At 36.6% G+C, this 17,738-nt stretch overlaps 1 protein-coding gene and 1 pseudogene across 2 annotated transcripts in view; both read right to left on the bottom strand.

The window, feature by feature from the left end:
• The window catches only part of Ccdc85 (coiled-coil domain-containing protein 85), a 34,000-nt gene that overhangs the window by 12,616 nt on the left and 3,646 nt on the right, over positions 1 to 17,738 (bottom strand). For both annotated transcript variants that reach the window (XM_089232112.1, XM_089232113.1), the window contains exons 2-5: positions 16,393 to 16,617; positions 11,759 to 12,010; positions 7,435 to 7,657; positions 3,173 to 3,252 (exon numbers count right to left, since the gene is read on the bottom strand). In XM_089232112.1, coding sequence (XP_089088238.1) covers positions 3,173 to 3,252; positions 7,435 to 7,657; positions 11,759 to 12,010; positions 16,393 to 16,560 — 723 coding nt within the window. In that variant the 5' untranslated portion in view covers positions 16,561 to 16,617. The remainder of the gene's footprint in view (positions 1 to 3,172; positions 3,253 to 7,434; positions 7,658 to 11,758; positions 12,011 to 16,392; positions 16,618 to 17,738) is intronic.
• LOC149085724 (5S ribosomal RNA) lies at positions 3,531 to 3,648 on the bottom strand (annotated as a pseudogene).

Below are 17,738 nucleotides of genomic sequence, written 5' to 3' on the forward strand. Positions count from 1 at the left end.
TTATCAACTCTCTTCGACAAGGCACAGCAAATTTCGAAGACATAGGTTTTTTAAGAATGATGCACCTTCGAGACTACTTTCAAAAGCACAATGCAAAATGTGTAAATTACAAGATCCGACGTAAATAAGGCAAGGTGAACCAGATAGTTTTACTGCATTGTTCATCATTTTTCAATTTTACTGCTTTGTTCACATTTTACTGTTCAATGCCAGTGTAATCATTTTTGACAAATGAAGCACTTCCATTTCTAGCTCTTTGCTGAGCATTGTAAATATTGTTTATGTCTCTTCATGCCTTAAAAATACAGAAGACAACTGAATGCTATAGGATAGCATCAGAATCACCAAACCTAGAATACGCCTATGTATCCAACTGCTTTGAAATGCAAACTGTTGCTTCACCTATTTGCACCATAATTTTGAATGATGAAAGTTACTGTCCAAGACCATGAAGTAATAAATACAAAATCATTTTTCCATCCAGACAGAAGTTTTTAATGACTACTATAGTTGTTGAACCCTCAAACTAATCAAATGAAAAATTAATCAATCAAATGGTCCACATACACTCCCCTCCCCCCTCCTCCAAATTACCTTAAAAATGATACAATTTCTGCTTTGGCAGAATCATTAATTGCATTCTCCAACATTAGTAGTATTTGGCAATACAGTCGGCCCCCCGTATTCGCGGTTTTTTTTTTTCTTTATTGGAAAATTTTTTTGACAACACTCAGCAATCGTTGTTCACGTGTTTTGTTTACAAAATTTGAGTTGTGTTTGTTTAGGATGGCTCATTCTTCTAAATGCTATTGATAATGCTTTGAAGAGGTAAATAAAAGTGAAAACTTGACAAGAAAAATTGGATATATTGACTATGCTTGGCGAAGTCAATACCTGCTGTGGTCCTCCATTACGGAATAAACGAATCTACGGTGAGATATATCAGGAAAAAGGAATCTGAAATTCATAGCCGTAGCTGCACCCGTGGCAGTCAAAACTTTACAGCGCCTATGAGATCCATGTGTTTTACGTACAGAGAATGTTCTTTTTTTGGGTACAAGACTGACACAAAAATGTATTCCAATTGATTGTAATATTATAACAGAAAAGGGGAAACATTTTATTTTTCCATAAGGAATGGGCTGGTGAAACGTCTATTTCATCAGAATTTTATGCAAGTAAAAGTTGTTTCATCGGTTTAAGAGACAATTCGGATTGCGCAATGTAAAAAGCACTGGCGATCAAGCCTCTACCAATCAGGAGGCAGCTAGAAAATTTCCAAAGACTTTGTAGAAAATTATTGAAGAGAGAGGTTATGCACAACAGCAGGTGTTTAACGCTGACGAAACTACACTATTTTGGAAGAAAATGCAGCGAAGAAGTTAAGCAAGAGAAAAAAAGCGAGCTCTTGATTTTAAGGCAAGTAGAGATAGACTTACTATGTTGTTTTGCGCAAATGCGAATGGGTACATGATAAAGCCCACCATCATTTTCAAATCTTCGAATCCGCGAGCATTAAAGGGCAGGATAAGCCAAAGCTCCCAGTATTTTGGACGAACAATGGATTATGAAAACACTTTTCCTCGATTGGTTTAAACGGTTTTTCGTTCCAGAAGTCAGGTAGTACAGTAACTTGATAGTGAATACATGCTATTATAAAATAACTCAAAGTTCTTTTAATATTGGGTTGACCGAGGAAGAGTTAATGCAATTGACTGGTCCTGAAACTGAAGCAGCACCAGATGAAGAAGATTGAGATAAAGAAGTAGAAGTTCATCACAAGTAACATAGAGGAAGGGAATCGCAAGCTCAAATCAGCAATAGACTATTTTCATAACATAGATCCCTCTATTTTACGTTCTTCACATGTAGAAAAATTGGTAGAGGAAGCCTTGTCAACATACTCCAACATATTTGATGATATGAAGAAGAAGACACGGCAAACATAAAAATCACAACATTCTTTCAGAAAACATCGCCAACAACCGCTGCACCCTCTTTTACTTTCCCTTCTACCTCTGCGTCACCCTGCTCTTTCTCATAGTGTTCAATAAACAAGATATACAATAAAAAAAACCTATGGTTTCTGTTATTCGCAGATTTCCGTATTCGCGGTCACTCCCGGAACGTAATCCCCATGAATACGGGGGGCTGACTGTATATAAATAGTTTCCTGCTCAATTAAAATCAATTACACAAATTTTGTCGATAGGATTTGGTAAAAAAGTAGGAAAAGTAGGACAAAAACTAGAAAGTAGGACAAAACCGAGAAAGTAGGACAAAAGTAGGACATTTTACCAAAAAGTAGGAAAAGTAGGACGAGTGGGAGCCCTGCACTAATATGGGAACTTTCACCAAAGAACACTTCCAGTCAGCAGAGGGCTTGCTGCAGAACAATCCAAAACATTCTGCTTTGGGGTGAGTTACCAACTGAGTGAGCAATTGCATGGGTAAGTGAGTGGTTGAATGACCAAGTGGATGAGTGATTGAGCTTGAGCTAGTCAGTGACCATATGAGTGACCAAGTGAATTGTTGACGACAGAGTGAGTGAATGACTGCATGAGTAACTCACTCACTCACCAACTCTCTGACTAACTTCATCACTTGCTCACTCATTCATTATGTCATTTTGTGTGTGAATTTTCCCAGCAGTGAATTGTTGAATTTTCTGACAGTGAATAGTTGGCAATGAAATTCCTGCACATGCTTGACGTTTAATAAAGGAGATTTTGACACATAAGTGTGTACAAGCAATTAACTATTGCAATTTTTTTTATTATTTTATACCTGATGCATTTTCACTGCAACTGCTTACATTAAAACAAAATAAATAATAAAATTTTTAATTTAGACAAAATGAAAAATTTGTCCAAATACAGAATTCTTTTAAGACGTTAATTTTTTCTAAACTTTCGCTACAACACTTATAAAATATTTGATATAACCTTTGAGTATAATGTCTGTTTTCTGTGGAGAATGATCGGGGTCATTATAATGAACATTGACTGCATAAAGAAAATTTGATATTTCTACTGTTAAGCAAATGAAATATTACGCTGGAAAGAAAGAAATCGCTGACCGAGTCTGAAAGAAAGATTAAAATTAATCTCCCGTTTAAAAATGAAATGTGCAATGGGTCAATAAGTTGAATAAAATTCGACAAAAGACTCACCCCATCTCTAATACTCTGTTTCTCATCCTCCAGATCCTGAATCCTTTGCTCCAAGCTTCTAATATACTGCAAGACTTGAGCTGAAAACACAGAAAACATTCCATTAAATTAATGTGAATTCCAGAATCTATACCATGTCCAGATACAGGTTTTGTGGATGAAAACGATAAGAAAGAAGAGAAAGTCTTTAGAGAAATGCTATAATTTTATTTTTTTTTACATCAGCATTCAAACGTTCCATTGCAACCAGCGGATGAGTACTGTAGAGCCAGACATGGCTCAGGCTCTGTCCCCCCCCCATGGGGGGATATAAACACTTTACCCTGAGAGGTTTGGCCACACTGGAAAGAAAAAGTGATGCCAACAGCACACTGTGTTCCCAGGTGGTCACCTTCCCAAGTACTAACCGTGCCGATGCTGCTTAACTTCGGTGATCGGACGAGAACCAGTGTTTTTAGCATGGTATGGCCATTGCAGATAAGTACTGGAACAAATCCTTCAAAACAGAAACGAAAAACTTATGGAATGAATGGCTTCGAGATGAACAAGAATTCACAAAATTAGGGAACACAGACATAGTGCATTATATATGCCATGATTGCATAGTGGAAGAGAACATTGAATGGAATAATATTTCAGGTGAGTTCATGAAAGACTTATTTATTGGATGTGGCTACACAAAGGAAGGACTAGGGAGATGCCACATCAGATTAGATTTGGTCTAGAACTATACCAAGTACGATTAATCTTGATCGATGGACTAAGAACAAGAAAGTGATGTAGAAAATCGATCAGTTGAATATGAGAATGTTTTATCTTTTTCAAATCAGGATATATTGAATTTCATTTTGCAAGGAATATTTTCCCACAGACATGTGACATTAAAAGTGAAGTGAAACCTTACTACAACGATACTCATTACAACGAAAAATCCCTCTAAAATGATATTTTTCAAATCTTGTTTCCAATTTTTTATAGTCCAATGTTAAACTTCTCTCTATACAATGATATCCTTTACTACGATAAATCAATCTATAACAATAATTTCTTAGGATTTTTAGCGAAACCGCTACAATAATATTTTTTATATTTCACTCGAAATCACCTTCAATATATTTTTTAATTCCTCGCCAGTGTTTGTTATTCTGAGGGGTGTTCAATAAAATTGGTATTTTGCATAATCTACCTTTTGAAAGTGTTAATGAAGTTGCAGGGAAGCTACTTTCCGTGTAGTATACAAGAGTGTTGTGCGGGAAATAACTTTACAGGGTGAAACAACTAACTGAATTTTATTCATCAACTAATAGACATAGAATTTTTCGCTGCAAATGACTATTTATACTGTAAATGCATTTTATGTTGGTACTAACAATGCCAATTCAGAAGAGATGCCAACAAGAGCATGAATTTGGTGGCGACTGATGATAATGCAACCTCTCGATAGAAAGATAATCCCTCAACACAGGGTTTTCCAACAACTTCTCGCGGAACCAGTGATAGTTATAAGGCTTTTTCATGGCACCCTTGATGATAATGAGGCTGTTCTGTGGAAGCTCAAACACATTTTTGAATATTTATCTAAAAAAATGTCTCTGTTGCCGTCTCAACAGCCTCATAGCTCCAGGACAAAATGAAGGAGGGCTTAGGCACCATTGCTTAATGTACATATCTATTGCCATTGCACCAGATCTTATCATGAAAGTCCTTATGCGAATGAGTTCACAATGCTGTGCCCGGGTGGGACTCATGAGTTATGATGGCCTGGGTGTCCCATTAAATACACGTGAATTTGCAATTTAAGAATCTTCATTTCTAGGGGATGAAAAAATTAAAAAAAACCACTTTTACTTTACTTTTTCTAAGCTGTTCAGTCATCCATATGTGGTCACGACACTTACCGTATATTCTCGTGTGTAAGCCAAGTTTTTTTGTGGAAAAATTCGTTCCCCAAGTGGGGGAGGGGGGGGGGGTCGGCTTATACTCGGGTCAGTTTTTGATGAGAAAATATGACAGCAGCAATTAGTAATTTTTGTAGCAGTGTTCGAGAAACCCGCATTATTGGTATGGGATATGTTCAATCCCCACAGAACCAATAATGTCAAAGCCGAGGCAAAGAAATCGAAAACATCATTGGTTGGTGGTGGCGGCTAACGTTGATTGTACAGCCTTTAGATGTCAGCATCAACAAGCCTCTCAAAGACTATTTGAGGAATTTGTGGATCGAATGGATGAGTTCTGATGATAAAGAAACTACAAAAAAAGTGGTGCCTTGAAGAAACTTGATATTGGCCTAGTGTGCCAATGGGTACATGAGGCGTGGAATTCTGTTTACGCTGATCCTTCAAAAAGTGTTGCATCAGCAATGCGATGGACGGAACTGAAGATATCCTCTTTGAAAGTGACAATAGCGATAAAAGCCCAGATGAAGATAAAAACGAAAATGTTGTACCCTCTATGATGATCTGATGGAATACTATGAGCTTGGAGATTCAGAAGAAACGGATTAAAAAGTTTGAATCACTTTCTATTGCAAATTTCCGTAAGCTATTCATTTTGCATGAAAATATAAGAATTTTTTTCTCTGAAATGCAAGGATTTTTTTGGGGTCAGCTTATACACAGGTTTTCAATTTATTGTGGTTTTGGTGGTCCTGAAGTGGGGGGGGGGGGTCGGCTTATATACAAGTATATATGGTATCTTGTTAAAATTCAGAATAAAGAACAGCTTTGCAAGTATTAGTGACAAGAAAGTTTTCCTCTTTGAAAGCTTTCCGTATTAAAGGATTTTTAAGGGTTCCATGGTGTTTGATTATGCGGAGCCCCCAAAAAAGCTGTCACAGAATCCCAGGGTTCTGCAAAACTCCAGTTGGAGACCCATGCCCTACAGCAATATTTTTTTTTGGTATGCAGAGTATCGTTATATTGAAGTTTCACTGTATATGAACAAGGAATTATGCATATTAGTGTATTTTTTTAATATATTTTTTGATGTGATCACAATGGAAACGTTTTTGTAACTATGTTTTGATGTCTCATATTAGTGATACCACCATTTTCGTTGATGATCCATCCGAAAACAATCTGTGAAATCCTAAACCGACGAAAGCCGAGGCAATTATTTCCTTATGAATCAATGTAAATCCAATGAATTCATTCTAGACACTCCAAAATAATACCAAAAACATATTTTATAGAGAATGAATATTATGTTTAATACTAAAAACAATAAGAAATTGGTATAAAATAAATATAAAAGACTAATGTGAAGAAACATTTTTATACCCTTCTGAAGACTTCTTTGCGCATGAAAGACTGCGAGGAGAAGAAGGAGTGAGAGGTGCAGATATTATCATTTGGAAGGGGAATCCCCCTCCTTAGGACCTTAGATATCAAGGTATTATCTGGGGTCACTTCCCTTTTGGTCTTTTGTCACTAGGACCAGCTTTAGAGTCAACAGACCCATGTCTCACAAGAAAGTTGCCCCAAGAGAGGTCCAGAACTTGTCATAGATGGTGACTTATTGTACATGGGGCCGATTTCAGCAATCTTAATGACGTGCTCATATTTCTCAATGAATTCCTTCTTCAACTCTATCATGTTCCTGGCCTTCTTCATCGAAGGGCTGCTGGCTCTGGAAACTTTCTTCGGCCCCATGAAATTGTTTGGCTAGACGTACGGGGTGATGCTCACACAATGAGAAACAATGCCACATTGTGCAGGAGACGAAAATTAGCAGAGAGATCACTTGGGCACGCTGACGAAATGTGGGGCAACCAAAGAAAACGAGACAAAAAATTTATGAAAACCAAAACCAAAGATAACCGAAGTCAACCAAAACCAAGGTGTTACTGTACAAATAATCTGTTTCTATTTTTTGAAAAATCATGTTCTTTCAAGGAATAAAAATAATATATGCATCTCAACTTTCTGACGAAGTCGTGTGAACAAAGTTATTCCAATTTAATCATTGAAAAATATAAATTTCTCAATCAGTAACCTCGCTTAACCTTGTTTTTTCTGACATGCTGGAAATAACCAACTGATTGGAATTGAAAAACTGCTGTCCCTCTTTTGAGCATACTGGAGTTTTTGAGCATACTGGATTATGAGTAGGATAACACTATATTTTTGGTGAATTTTTTTCAATCATGACCTAAGTTTTAGACATTTACTCATTCCTCACAGAAGATTATAAAAGAGCACATGATGGACAGTCACGCTACTTTATTCATAACGATTAGCAAAAAAAAAAATTCAACTAACCGTTAATGACAGATCTATGGCGGTTCATTGCATCATCGAGGCTTTGGGAAATTCTATGAGATGAAAAGATGGAATTTCTCATCGGAGGAGTCAACATGGTCAGTTCTTCATTGTTTGTGGAAGAACTGCTTCCATCACCATCATCTCTTCTCACGCTTAATAGACCTCCACAGGTATTACAGACTCCTCTCAAACGTTCGTCATCCAAGTACAAACAGAGCTCCTATATAGGTCATGAAGAAAAACATTAAAGTCTGCTTTGATCATTACATGATTTTGGGGTCATTTACCATTTTCACGCCATTCAAGTATTACGTCAGCAGATTTTTAGCCATTCTTGATCCCCTTCCGGTCAACAAAATTTTATCAATTCTGTCCCCTACCCTTCAATGCATATTGGGATCAGAGATGTACAAGGGGGGGGGGGGGGGACTGCTATGCACCCCAGACTATCAAAAATTGATTTTGTTTATGCAAAAAATATTTTAAGAAAATACCCTTATATGTCAATAATACCTTTATATTATCAATGCTATTTGAAGGCTAAGAACTCAAACATTTTCTTTAAGAAATTCATTGTGACCCACCCTCTAAGCCATATATGCTAAGCCCATGGTCTGCATGATGTGTCCCACCAACTCAAATCTAATTTTGTAAAAATAAACTAAGCATTTACAGGTAAACATTACATAACATTTGCAGATCGCAATGGCCCATGGCGCAATTCCAGAGTATTTAAGTGGTCTGTAGCAAATTTTCAGATCACTTAAGTAGGCCTGTGGTACATTCACAGATAACTCAAGTGACCTGTAACACATTTATAGATCACTTGATTGATCCACGGCATAGTTCCAGATCGCTTAAGCGGTCCGTGACACATTTAGCGGCCCCCCCTTAAGTGGCATGCACAATTTTAGAGCACTTGAGTGGCCTGCAGTGCAGTTCTACATCACTCAAGTTACCCACGGTACATTACCTGATTACTTAAGTGATCTGTGGCATAATTATGTATCACTTGAGTGATGTGAGGCACAGTTCCAGAGCATTCCAGAGCCCACAACAAATTTCTAGAGCACTTAAGTGGTTTGTAACCCATTTCTAGAACACTTGAGCGGCCCAGACACATTTTCAAATCACTTGAAAGATCCATGGAACATTTAGAGATCACTAATGGGGCTCTATAGAGGACTTATCAATAGGAAGATTATTAGTTCAGATAACCACAAACCAGGGAAAAGTTTTTTTTGGCATAACAAGTAAGATGCCATTAACAATATTTCATATTTTTATAAAGGGTGGTTGATGATGTAAGCATCATTCAACACCCCCTCCCCCGTCATCAAACTCGAAAATCCCTCCCCATAGATGCTGACGTAGTACTTAAATGACCCCTTTGGCAATAAAAGTTGTGACAAAACCCTATAAACGATATACTGTAAAACCTCGATAAGTCGTCACCTCAAGTTATCGAAAAATTATGACGGCTTAAGCGGAGTTAAGTCCGGAGTTGCTTCTTGTGACAGAGCTTGGGTGTCTCGCAGTTTGTCCAGTTTCTATAATGGAGCCCAGGCAAAAATGAGATCTAGCCTGAACAGTCCCGAACGTTCCAAAATGAACTTCCCCAGCGTAATTTCCGTTACTTAAATTTTCTTAAACTGTTTCGTTTGGGTATATAGAATTTTATGGTGACTTTTAAGCATATGGCAATGCTGTTAACGAGCTCTTTTTTAATGGGAGCCATAAAAATAGTCTGCTCCTCTTTCTCAAACTTTTTCATAGTGACGAGTTGACCGAAATTAGCGACGAGTAAATGAGGGTTTAATAACATTGTGGTCTATGAGAGTTGGAAGGGTCTGAAGAAAAATTATGACTTAACGAGATTTTACTGTATATTAAATTTTAATTAGAAGATGAAAACAATAAGCTCTTTCATAACTCTTTTCATTTTCAACATTGGTCATGGATGTCTTGGAGTGTTTTCAAATTGTTCTAGAATCCACTTTGCTTCATGTTTTTATGGTTTTTTTTGGGGGGAACCTAATTCATCAGGAGGGAACCTTGCTACACACAGAGAGGTGTTATTCCTGCTAAGAACCCATCCACTGAAGCATTTGCTATGTGTTATTCAAAGTCAGTCATTGGTTGTGGTACTATTATCTTGTAATATATATCAAAATATGATTGAAAATGTCTAAGATCGAAATATTATAAATCATTTCAAAAATTCAAACTATACAGTTATTTGAAATAACTGTTTTAGAAGTGAAGTACTGAAAACATTTTCCCTCCAACTTTTCAACAAACTCTGAATTGCTTGATTTAACAAATTTTTTCCGAAATTCTGATGAAAATACAGCTCAAACCTCTATTCAAAGAATAAAAATCCTCAATGTAACAAATTATTTTCTACAGGGTGCACCAATATAAATGAGCTTAATTTAAATCATGATTAAAATCACAATTTAAATAATTTGATTTAAATCACAAAATTCAAATTTTGCTTTTTCTTTACATAACTTCAATAATATTGAAGTAAAAGTAACCTGGTATGGTAAGCATGTTCCTGATATGTGGTAACGTTCTTGATTAAAAGAAGTGTAGAAGATCTTAGGGGGGTAAATATAGATTTGAACTGGATTTTGTGGATGAAAAAAATTGAAGAAAAATATAGGGAATTGAACCTAGCCCTTATCTAAACTGCATTATTTTCAATGCATCACATTGTGGCACTAGGGTTTCTCGATTAAAAATCAGGGAGATACTTTTTGTATAAAGATGAATTCTATACCCTAATTGCTGATTCAAAATAATAATAGATGTTGTACCAACATAAATATCATTGGACTTTTGACGTTACGTATTAAAATTTTGAGTTTTCTCGTTTTTTTACAAAAACTCATTAAATCTGTGAACGAATAATAATGTGTAAACTATTACGCAACATTTCATGAAAGTCCGAAACACATCCACCAATTGCACAAGAAACAAACTTGTCAACAGAATTTGTTTTATTTAGTTCATTCAGAATGGCCGTTTGGTTGTATATCAAGTGATTTGAGATGTCTGCACCATATTTGTGATACTGAGTTGCTACCACTCATTCACTTTAACAGGGGACTCATGATCAACAAAAAAAATTTTTATTCCATGAAGTTAATTTGATATCATTGACCTTTCATGTTACGTAAACACAGATTTTTTGTGTTCGTATTTTTTGCTTGTAGTTCATTTGTAATTTATTCATTAATGCTTAATTAAATTTGAGCAATTAAGAGAAAAAAGCAGTTAGGTGATATGGAAATATGCATTCTTAGTGATTATATATAACAAGATTTGTTTTAATTAATAAGCAGTCAGTTAGTTTTAATAAAAAAAATAAAATTTTGATTTGATCATGATTTTTTGATACCCTCCCTGATTTTCTAACTATCCCAATTTTTTTTTCTCATTTGTTGTCACCCAAAACTACAATCCGAGAAGATTTGACTTCCCAGGATTTGAACTCCAGCTCATCTCCAGAAACAAGCAAAGAAAGGAAGAGCAGGACTCTGTTCCTTTTTGAGTGGAGGCGGCAATAAAGCCATTTTAGAGTGTACGTAGGAAAGTTTCAGTGCCCAATAAGTGCACATCAATGCCATAAAACAATGTGCTGTTTTGCATGTTTAGATTTCAGTAAAGAGAATTAGTTATACCATAATAAAGAAGTTATTTCAAGAGAGAGTGTGCTCTATCTTGATGAGCAAAGAATGGTGGGTCATCTGAAGAAAAAGAGTTGTTTGATTAGTTCTTGTAAAATGTCAATTTCGACAGAATTTGATTTTAAAAAAATGTTCGATGTACTAAACAAACTTCTATAAAGCAATTTTTTATGAATCCTGAAACTTTAAAATTCTTTAGTTTATATATAGATATTTTAAATTTTTGTCAGAAATAAGTTGCAATAGCAACCCAGAAGTAAGTATCTTTTAAAATTAGCCGTTTTGAGTGTATTTATGGTGCTGATTAATTTTACAGATTTAACGAAGAAAATGGTAAATTTCTTATGATTCGTTAAATCGGGGTTCGACTGTATATTATATAATTCAGTGGTTCTCAATCTTTGGAAAACTGCGGCACAGTTTATTATTTTTTTTCAGAGGAAGTCCCGGTCATTCACACTACTAATGCAAAATAAATGGGCAAAAATGAAACCGAGATCTACTCACAGCCCACTTTGACTGATGCTTTATTATTAAGAAGGCAAGGTGGTTGAAAAACACTGATATAGATAATACATACATACACTCACATATATATATAAGTAATGATGAAATTGTAATGTTACCTTCAGCTCAAGATTGTCTCTTATCAGTTCCTGCTGCTTGTTTTCCAGTTCTTGGAGCTTATTTTGATAGGCAGACACCTCTTGTCTCATCACACTAGCCGTGTAACGACCGAATCTCTGCCATTCTCGAGCCAGCTTTCTACCTTTCTGGCGGTCGTCGTCAAGGAAACAGCATAAGTCCCTCAGCTCCTGATTGTCATCTTGGAAGCGCTGGTTGACGTCTTTTAAATTCCGAATCTCATGCAGATGGACCTGAAGCATTCGTGTAAAGTGTTCCAATCAAATGAAAAATGCACACAAAGAAATAGCTGGGTTCTATTTAGGTTTTTGCACAAGTAAAATCTGGTAAATACTACTATATGAAGGTTTTAACAACTGGTTGATGAGGATATAAATTTTTTGTGGCATCCCACAGAAGGCCTCGGACATTAAATGTACCTCAATTCTTGAGTCTAAAATAATTAAATGCTGCTCCAATCTTTTGGAACTTTACATTTTTGCCTCAGATATCAACCGTTGTCATAGAATTGGCTCTAAAAGAATCCCCAGTCCCAGACTTTCAATAATTAAATTTAATAAATTCAAAAGTAAAACTGAAGTTCTTAAAAACACATTCAAATTAAAAACATTAGTATTTCAATAGCAGAGGACTTTTCACCTGAGACACGCATGCTTCTTGGGAAATTTGAGAGGGGCTTCCCAAAATTTTGCAACTCAGAATTGAAAGTTACTCTTTTACAACTTTGCCCTAGTTCAATAACATCAAATACATTTGAGATCCCAGCATTGATGACATTATCCCCTTTTTCCGACACCCCTTCCAGTATTATCCCTCCCTCTGACCAACCTCTGTCTTCGACCATTCCCCCTTTTGTCCTCACCTCATGCCCCTCCTTAATTTCCCATTTACCACTCCAGAATTGGAACTGTTAATACAAGAAGCATAATCAATAAAATCTTTTCCTTTGGATCCATCCTGCTGGTTCATAATCCCAATTTCCTAGCGGTTACAGAAACATGGTTGCATAGTATATAATATCAGCTACTCCGAATTTCTGTCACCAAATTTCTCGCTGCCTTTCATAACGATAGAAATACCCGTGGAGGAGGCGTTGCCATTGTTTTTAACAGTTCTATTCCCCCTAATTGAAATTCATCTTGAATCAAATATTCAAATTGTCTGTGCCGAATGGCATCATCCCAGCTGCACTCCCATTGCAATTTTTTCCCTTTACATACCCCTGCCTCGGACCCTCTCTACTTCATCGAACTTGAAATAATTTTGGACTGATTTCATAATTCACACCTTCTAATTATAGCTGGCAATTGGATGAAACAGTACCCAATTGCCCGGGGAGGAGGGGGAGAAGTTGTAAAAATTTTGTATGTTTTTTTTTCTTTCCTTTTTTTTTTTTTTACAAAATAAAGTGTTCCAGACTGCTGTGAAGCTGTGCTGGAAGAGATCTCGGCAACGGGATAGTCCAGTGGTAAAGTTCTGGCGTTCATTCATTCATTCAGCTGGTAATAGGAATTTACCCAGCATAGGCTGACATAATATGCAATCCCTCTTGGGAAACCATTGTAGTAACAATAGAGTTCTTGACATCTTCAAATTTAACCTCGTCCAAACTGTCATGGAACCTACTAGAATACCCAATCCCTCAATCTCTACTTTAGAACTAATAGTGGCTTCCAATAAAATCCTGGTTTCTCATTTTTCTGTTTTTGATGGCTATTCCAAGCACAAAATTCCCTTTTTAGATTTCTTCCTTCATCATAACATCCCTTCCTTTAAACTTGCCAAAAAACTCAATAAGGCCAACTACCGTCTCATGCAAAATAACCTTTGTACTCATTTTCCTGACTTCATCTCCTCTTCCAACGATATTCAATGTCTCTGGAGTAAATTCAAAGCTCCTATCGAAAAATGCAAAGCCACTGTTCCAAATGCTCCTCATCCAAAAGTCTCTTAAACCCTTGGATCAACCACGACATTATTCATCACTATTCATTATTTCACGAAAAGAAAAATTTGGCGTGATGTCTCCAACCTCAAATTCAATGACTATCCTTTGGTCTCAGAAACCAAATCTGTCTCCACTCGTAACCTCAAAGACCTAATTTTTCACCATAAATCCCATTGCTTGTCCAACTCATTGCCTACCTATCTTAAAAGCAAATCCCTCAAGATACTTGAATTTCCTCCACCCCAAATCAGCCAGCACCTTCTTGCTCAAACCTTCCCCCTCGAACCTAACATCTTCCCTTCATATTGCCTCCGAATTTAACCAGGCCTTCTCTTCTGTTTTCTCCTTTGATCTCTCTTCCCCCCCCCCCAATACTTCTTTTCTGATTCACTTCACAACACTCCAGTTCCATCTCTTTCTAAAGCTGGTCTCCTGAATCTTCTAAAAAAATTAAAACCCCACTCTACTGGCCCCAATGGGATCCCAAATCATATCCTGAAATCCTGCACAGATGAAATTTCTATCTCCTCATTATTTTCAACGTCTCACTGAACACATCTAACTTAAACTCTGACTGGAAAATTAATAAGATAATTCCCATCCATAAAACAGGTTCAGTGTCCCACCCTCTTAATTTTAGAGGGTGGGATACTGATTTACCTGTTGCAATCATCTCCTCTTTGAACACATAGTTCCCAAGGAAATCCGCACCCACCTCGATTCAATTAACTTTTTTTCTCTTAACCAACATGGATATAGATCGTCGTTATCTGTATCTATCCACTTAACACTTTTCATACATAACTTAACATACACCATTGATAAAGACCTTCAATCCGATATCATTTTCCTAGATTTTTCTAAAGCATTTGACAGGGTGTCTCATAATAAACTTCTACTAAAACTTTCAAACCTCGGTTCAAATGTTCAACTGCTTAAATGGGTGGAGGCCTTCCTCATTAACCGCAGCCAGTTTGCCTCATTCAAGGGCCAGAACTCACCACTTCTTCATGTCAAGTTTGGCACACCCCAGGGTTCAGTCCTCTTGCCATTACTATTTTTTATTTATATAAATGATCTACCCGACTCCATAAACTGCCATATCAGACTCTTCGCTGATGATTGTTTCATTTACAAATCACAGTGTCCAATTTTTCTGACCAAGAATCTCTCCAACGTGACCTTAACATAATTTCCGAATGGTGCTCAACCTGGGAATTGCAACTCAACCTGGGAATTGCAACTCAACCTCCTCAAAACAGTTTTTATGAAAGTTACCCGTAAAAAAGAATTCCCCACGATTTCCCTTAATCGATAAACAATTCTTTGATCTCCGAGGTTTCCCATTATAAACACCTGGGCGTTATAATATCTTCTGATCTCCGCTGGAATCTTCATGATCATATTTTTAATAAATGTCTCCAAAAATTCTTTTTTCTTCATCGTAACCTGAAATACTCCAACCGTCATGTCCGTTGCCTGTGCTACCAGACATATATCCTCCCTGCTCTCTCCTATGCCTGTGAAGCCTGGGAGTCCCATACCCAAACCAACATAGACAAATTAGAATCTATCCTAAATAAGTCCATTCACTTCATTTTTAACTGTTGGTCTTCATCTGTCTCCATATCAGAGATCAAACGCCAACTAAATATCCAATCGCTTTCCTCTCTTAGACTTATCTCTAGTTTAACTTTCCTTCTTAAAATCCTCCATGGGTTTTTAATATCGACACTTCTAACATTCTAATTAAACCCTCACATTTCTCTGTTAGACTCACCCATTCCCAAAAATTACAGCCCATCTTGGCTTCTTCAAATTGTCACAAATTTAGCTTCTTCCCAAGAAATATTATCGACTGGAACAACCTACCACCAAATATTGTAGATTGTACTACGATTTCCGAATTTTCCTGTTCCATCAATCATAATTTTCATCATACATAACTTTCGCATCCTCTTGTTTTTGGCCTCGATCAAACAATATTGAATAAATAAATTCAGGAAAGAAAATTCAATTGTCTTTATGGGGAATCAAACCCACATCCTCTCACATGCCAGGTGAGAGGGCTACACCTCCACACTATAGAAGCAGCAAACTTCAATCCTTAGAGCTTGTATGCACTGAACAGCACCATAGATGGACAGTCAGACCTAACTCAGCCAACATGTGAGCTGTTGGTCTTCTCATCAGGCATGTGAGAGGAGGTGGGTTTGCTTTCCTGTAGAGGCAGTTGAATTTTTTTCCTGAATTAATCTTCACATCAGGCAGTTCTTAAAACCTTTGTATCAATAGCAGAGAGAGAGAGTGATGTCATCTTCAAATAAATATTATTAGCCTCAATCAATCACAATTCAAAAAGTTAATTCTAATAATTATCTAATAATTATTAATATTAAAAATTTAATTAATGAACTAATAATTATAATTTCACTATGCATACATATATAATCAGGGATGGCTTGAGAAATATTTTTTATCCATGCTGAACCTATTTATGGTGCCCTGACTACGGTTTTTTAGTAAAAAAAAAACTTTTATTCATCTGTCCAACTTGGATTTGGCATCCCACCTAGAGCGCTGCCCAATCTGGCTGCACAAGTAGCACGGACCAAGAGCCGCCCCGGCATATATATACAAATCTTAATCACAAACACATCAAATTACCTGCATCCGCTGATTGAACTCTTTAATCAGATTACCGTGACTCATCATGAGTTTTATGTTTTCCGACTCTGCTTTGCGCAATTTACGCACAAGTTCCTGAGGGCTCAGGCAAAGCAGTTCCTCATCTGCTGGTCTTGTGTTTGGCGGAGGTGGGGATGACGATGCCATAGTGTGTTCTGGGTATTTCCATCATGTTATTGCCACAATTCATTGAATGCACATGATCTAAAAATATATATATAATTATGATAAATCACTTGCTTCAAAAAGAAAAATCTTAAAAATAATTATGAGTAAAATTTGAGGCAAATTGGTCATAAAACCGGTAAAGATAACAGGGCTTGGCAAATCAGGGAAATATTTAGGCGCCAAGCATCCCCCCCCCCCAGACAAAATTGATCCAAAAAATATATATTCTTTGACTTCTATGGGACCCCCCTTTCCCCTACTAGCAGACAGGCTAACATAATTTCAGAAAATTTTGTGATCCTGAGACTTCAATTCAGTTACAAACATAAAAAAAGACAAATTAGGTGGCAATCTCAATTTTTCAGTTGCCATGGTAACGCGGTGTCTGGAATTTGTCCAGCCCTGAAAACATGTGTATATATATATTATTTGCTTGTATTGCTCATTAACACCTGGGAGTATGGAGTCTTGATAGGTCTGAAGCCAATGTTTCAATGTTTTGCATCTGCGTAGAGAAGAACTACTGAAAGCCTTATGGTACAGGCTAGCCAAGTTTTATATCCACATGTAAGCATTCAGTACACTTTTAAGCATTTCACAGTAGCAATACTGACAACAGAATTACTTTTGAAAAAACCATCACAACAAGACCTTCAAATCTTACAAGTTCGGAACACTTTTTGAATTTTCACGCAATCATCATCTGTTTTTCAAGCTATACAAATACAAATATACAAATACAAATACAACGCCACAACAGGCAAAATGCCCAACGAGGTGGCTGATAAAAAGATGCCCATAAAAATATGGATGTCATATGTTTCAAAAATACAGCAACCCCATTAAGATAAGCTAGATTAATTTATATCTGCCTTGAAATCATTTTCCAGATGTACTTTTATTTTTCTTCAAGAAAAGCTTTGGGTCATTTCATATGAAATAAAAGATTAGGCTAAGAAAAAAAAAAAAAAAAAAAAGGACAGCTTAAACATAGGCGGAGATAGACTTGGAAGTCTACAGGGGGAGGGGGGACATGATGACGATTGCTACTACTACTCAACTGTACATGCGCCTCGTACACATTCCTTCAAGGAATTTCTAATGAATTGGTACATGCTCGAATGTGTGTGTACGTTGTTGTGAATGTAACCTAACGC

Source organism: Pholcus phalangioides, unplaced genomic scaffold (genome assembly GCF_987345545.1).
Source record: "Pholcus phalangioides strain wild (caught in Gottingen) unplaced genomic scaffold, Ppha-v1.0 ptg000005l_1, whole genome shotgun sequence".
NCBI classification, from domain to species: Eukaryota; Metazoa; Arthropoda; class Arachnida; order Araneae; family Pholcidae; genus Pholcus; species Pholcus phalangioides.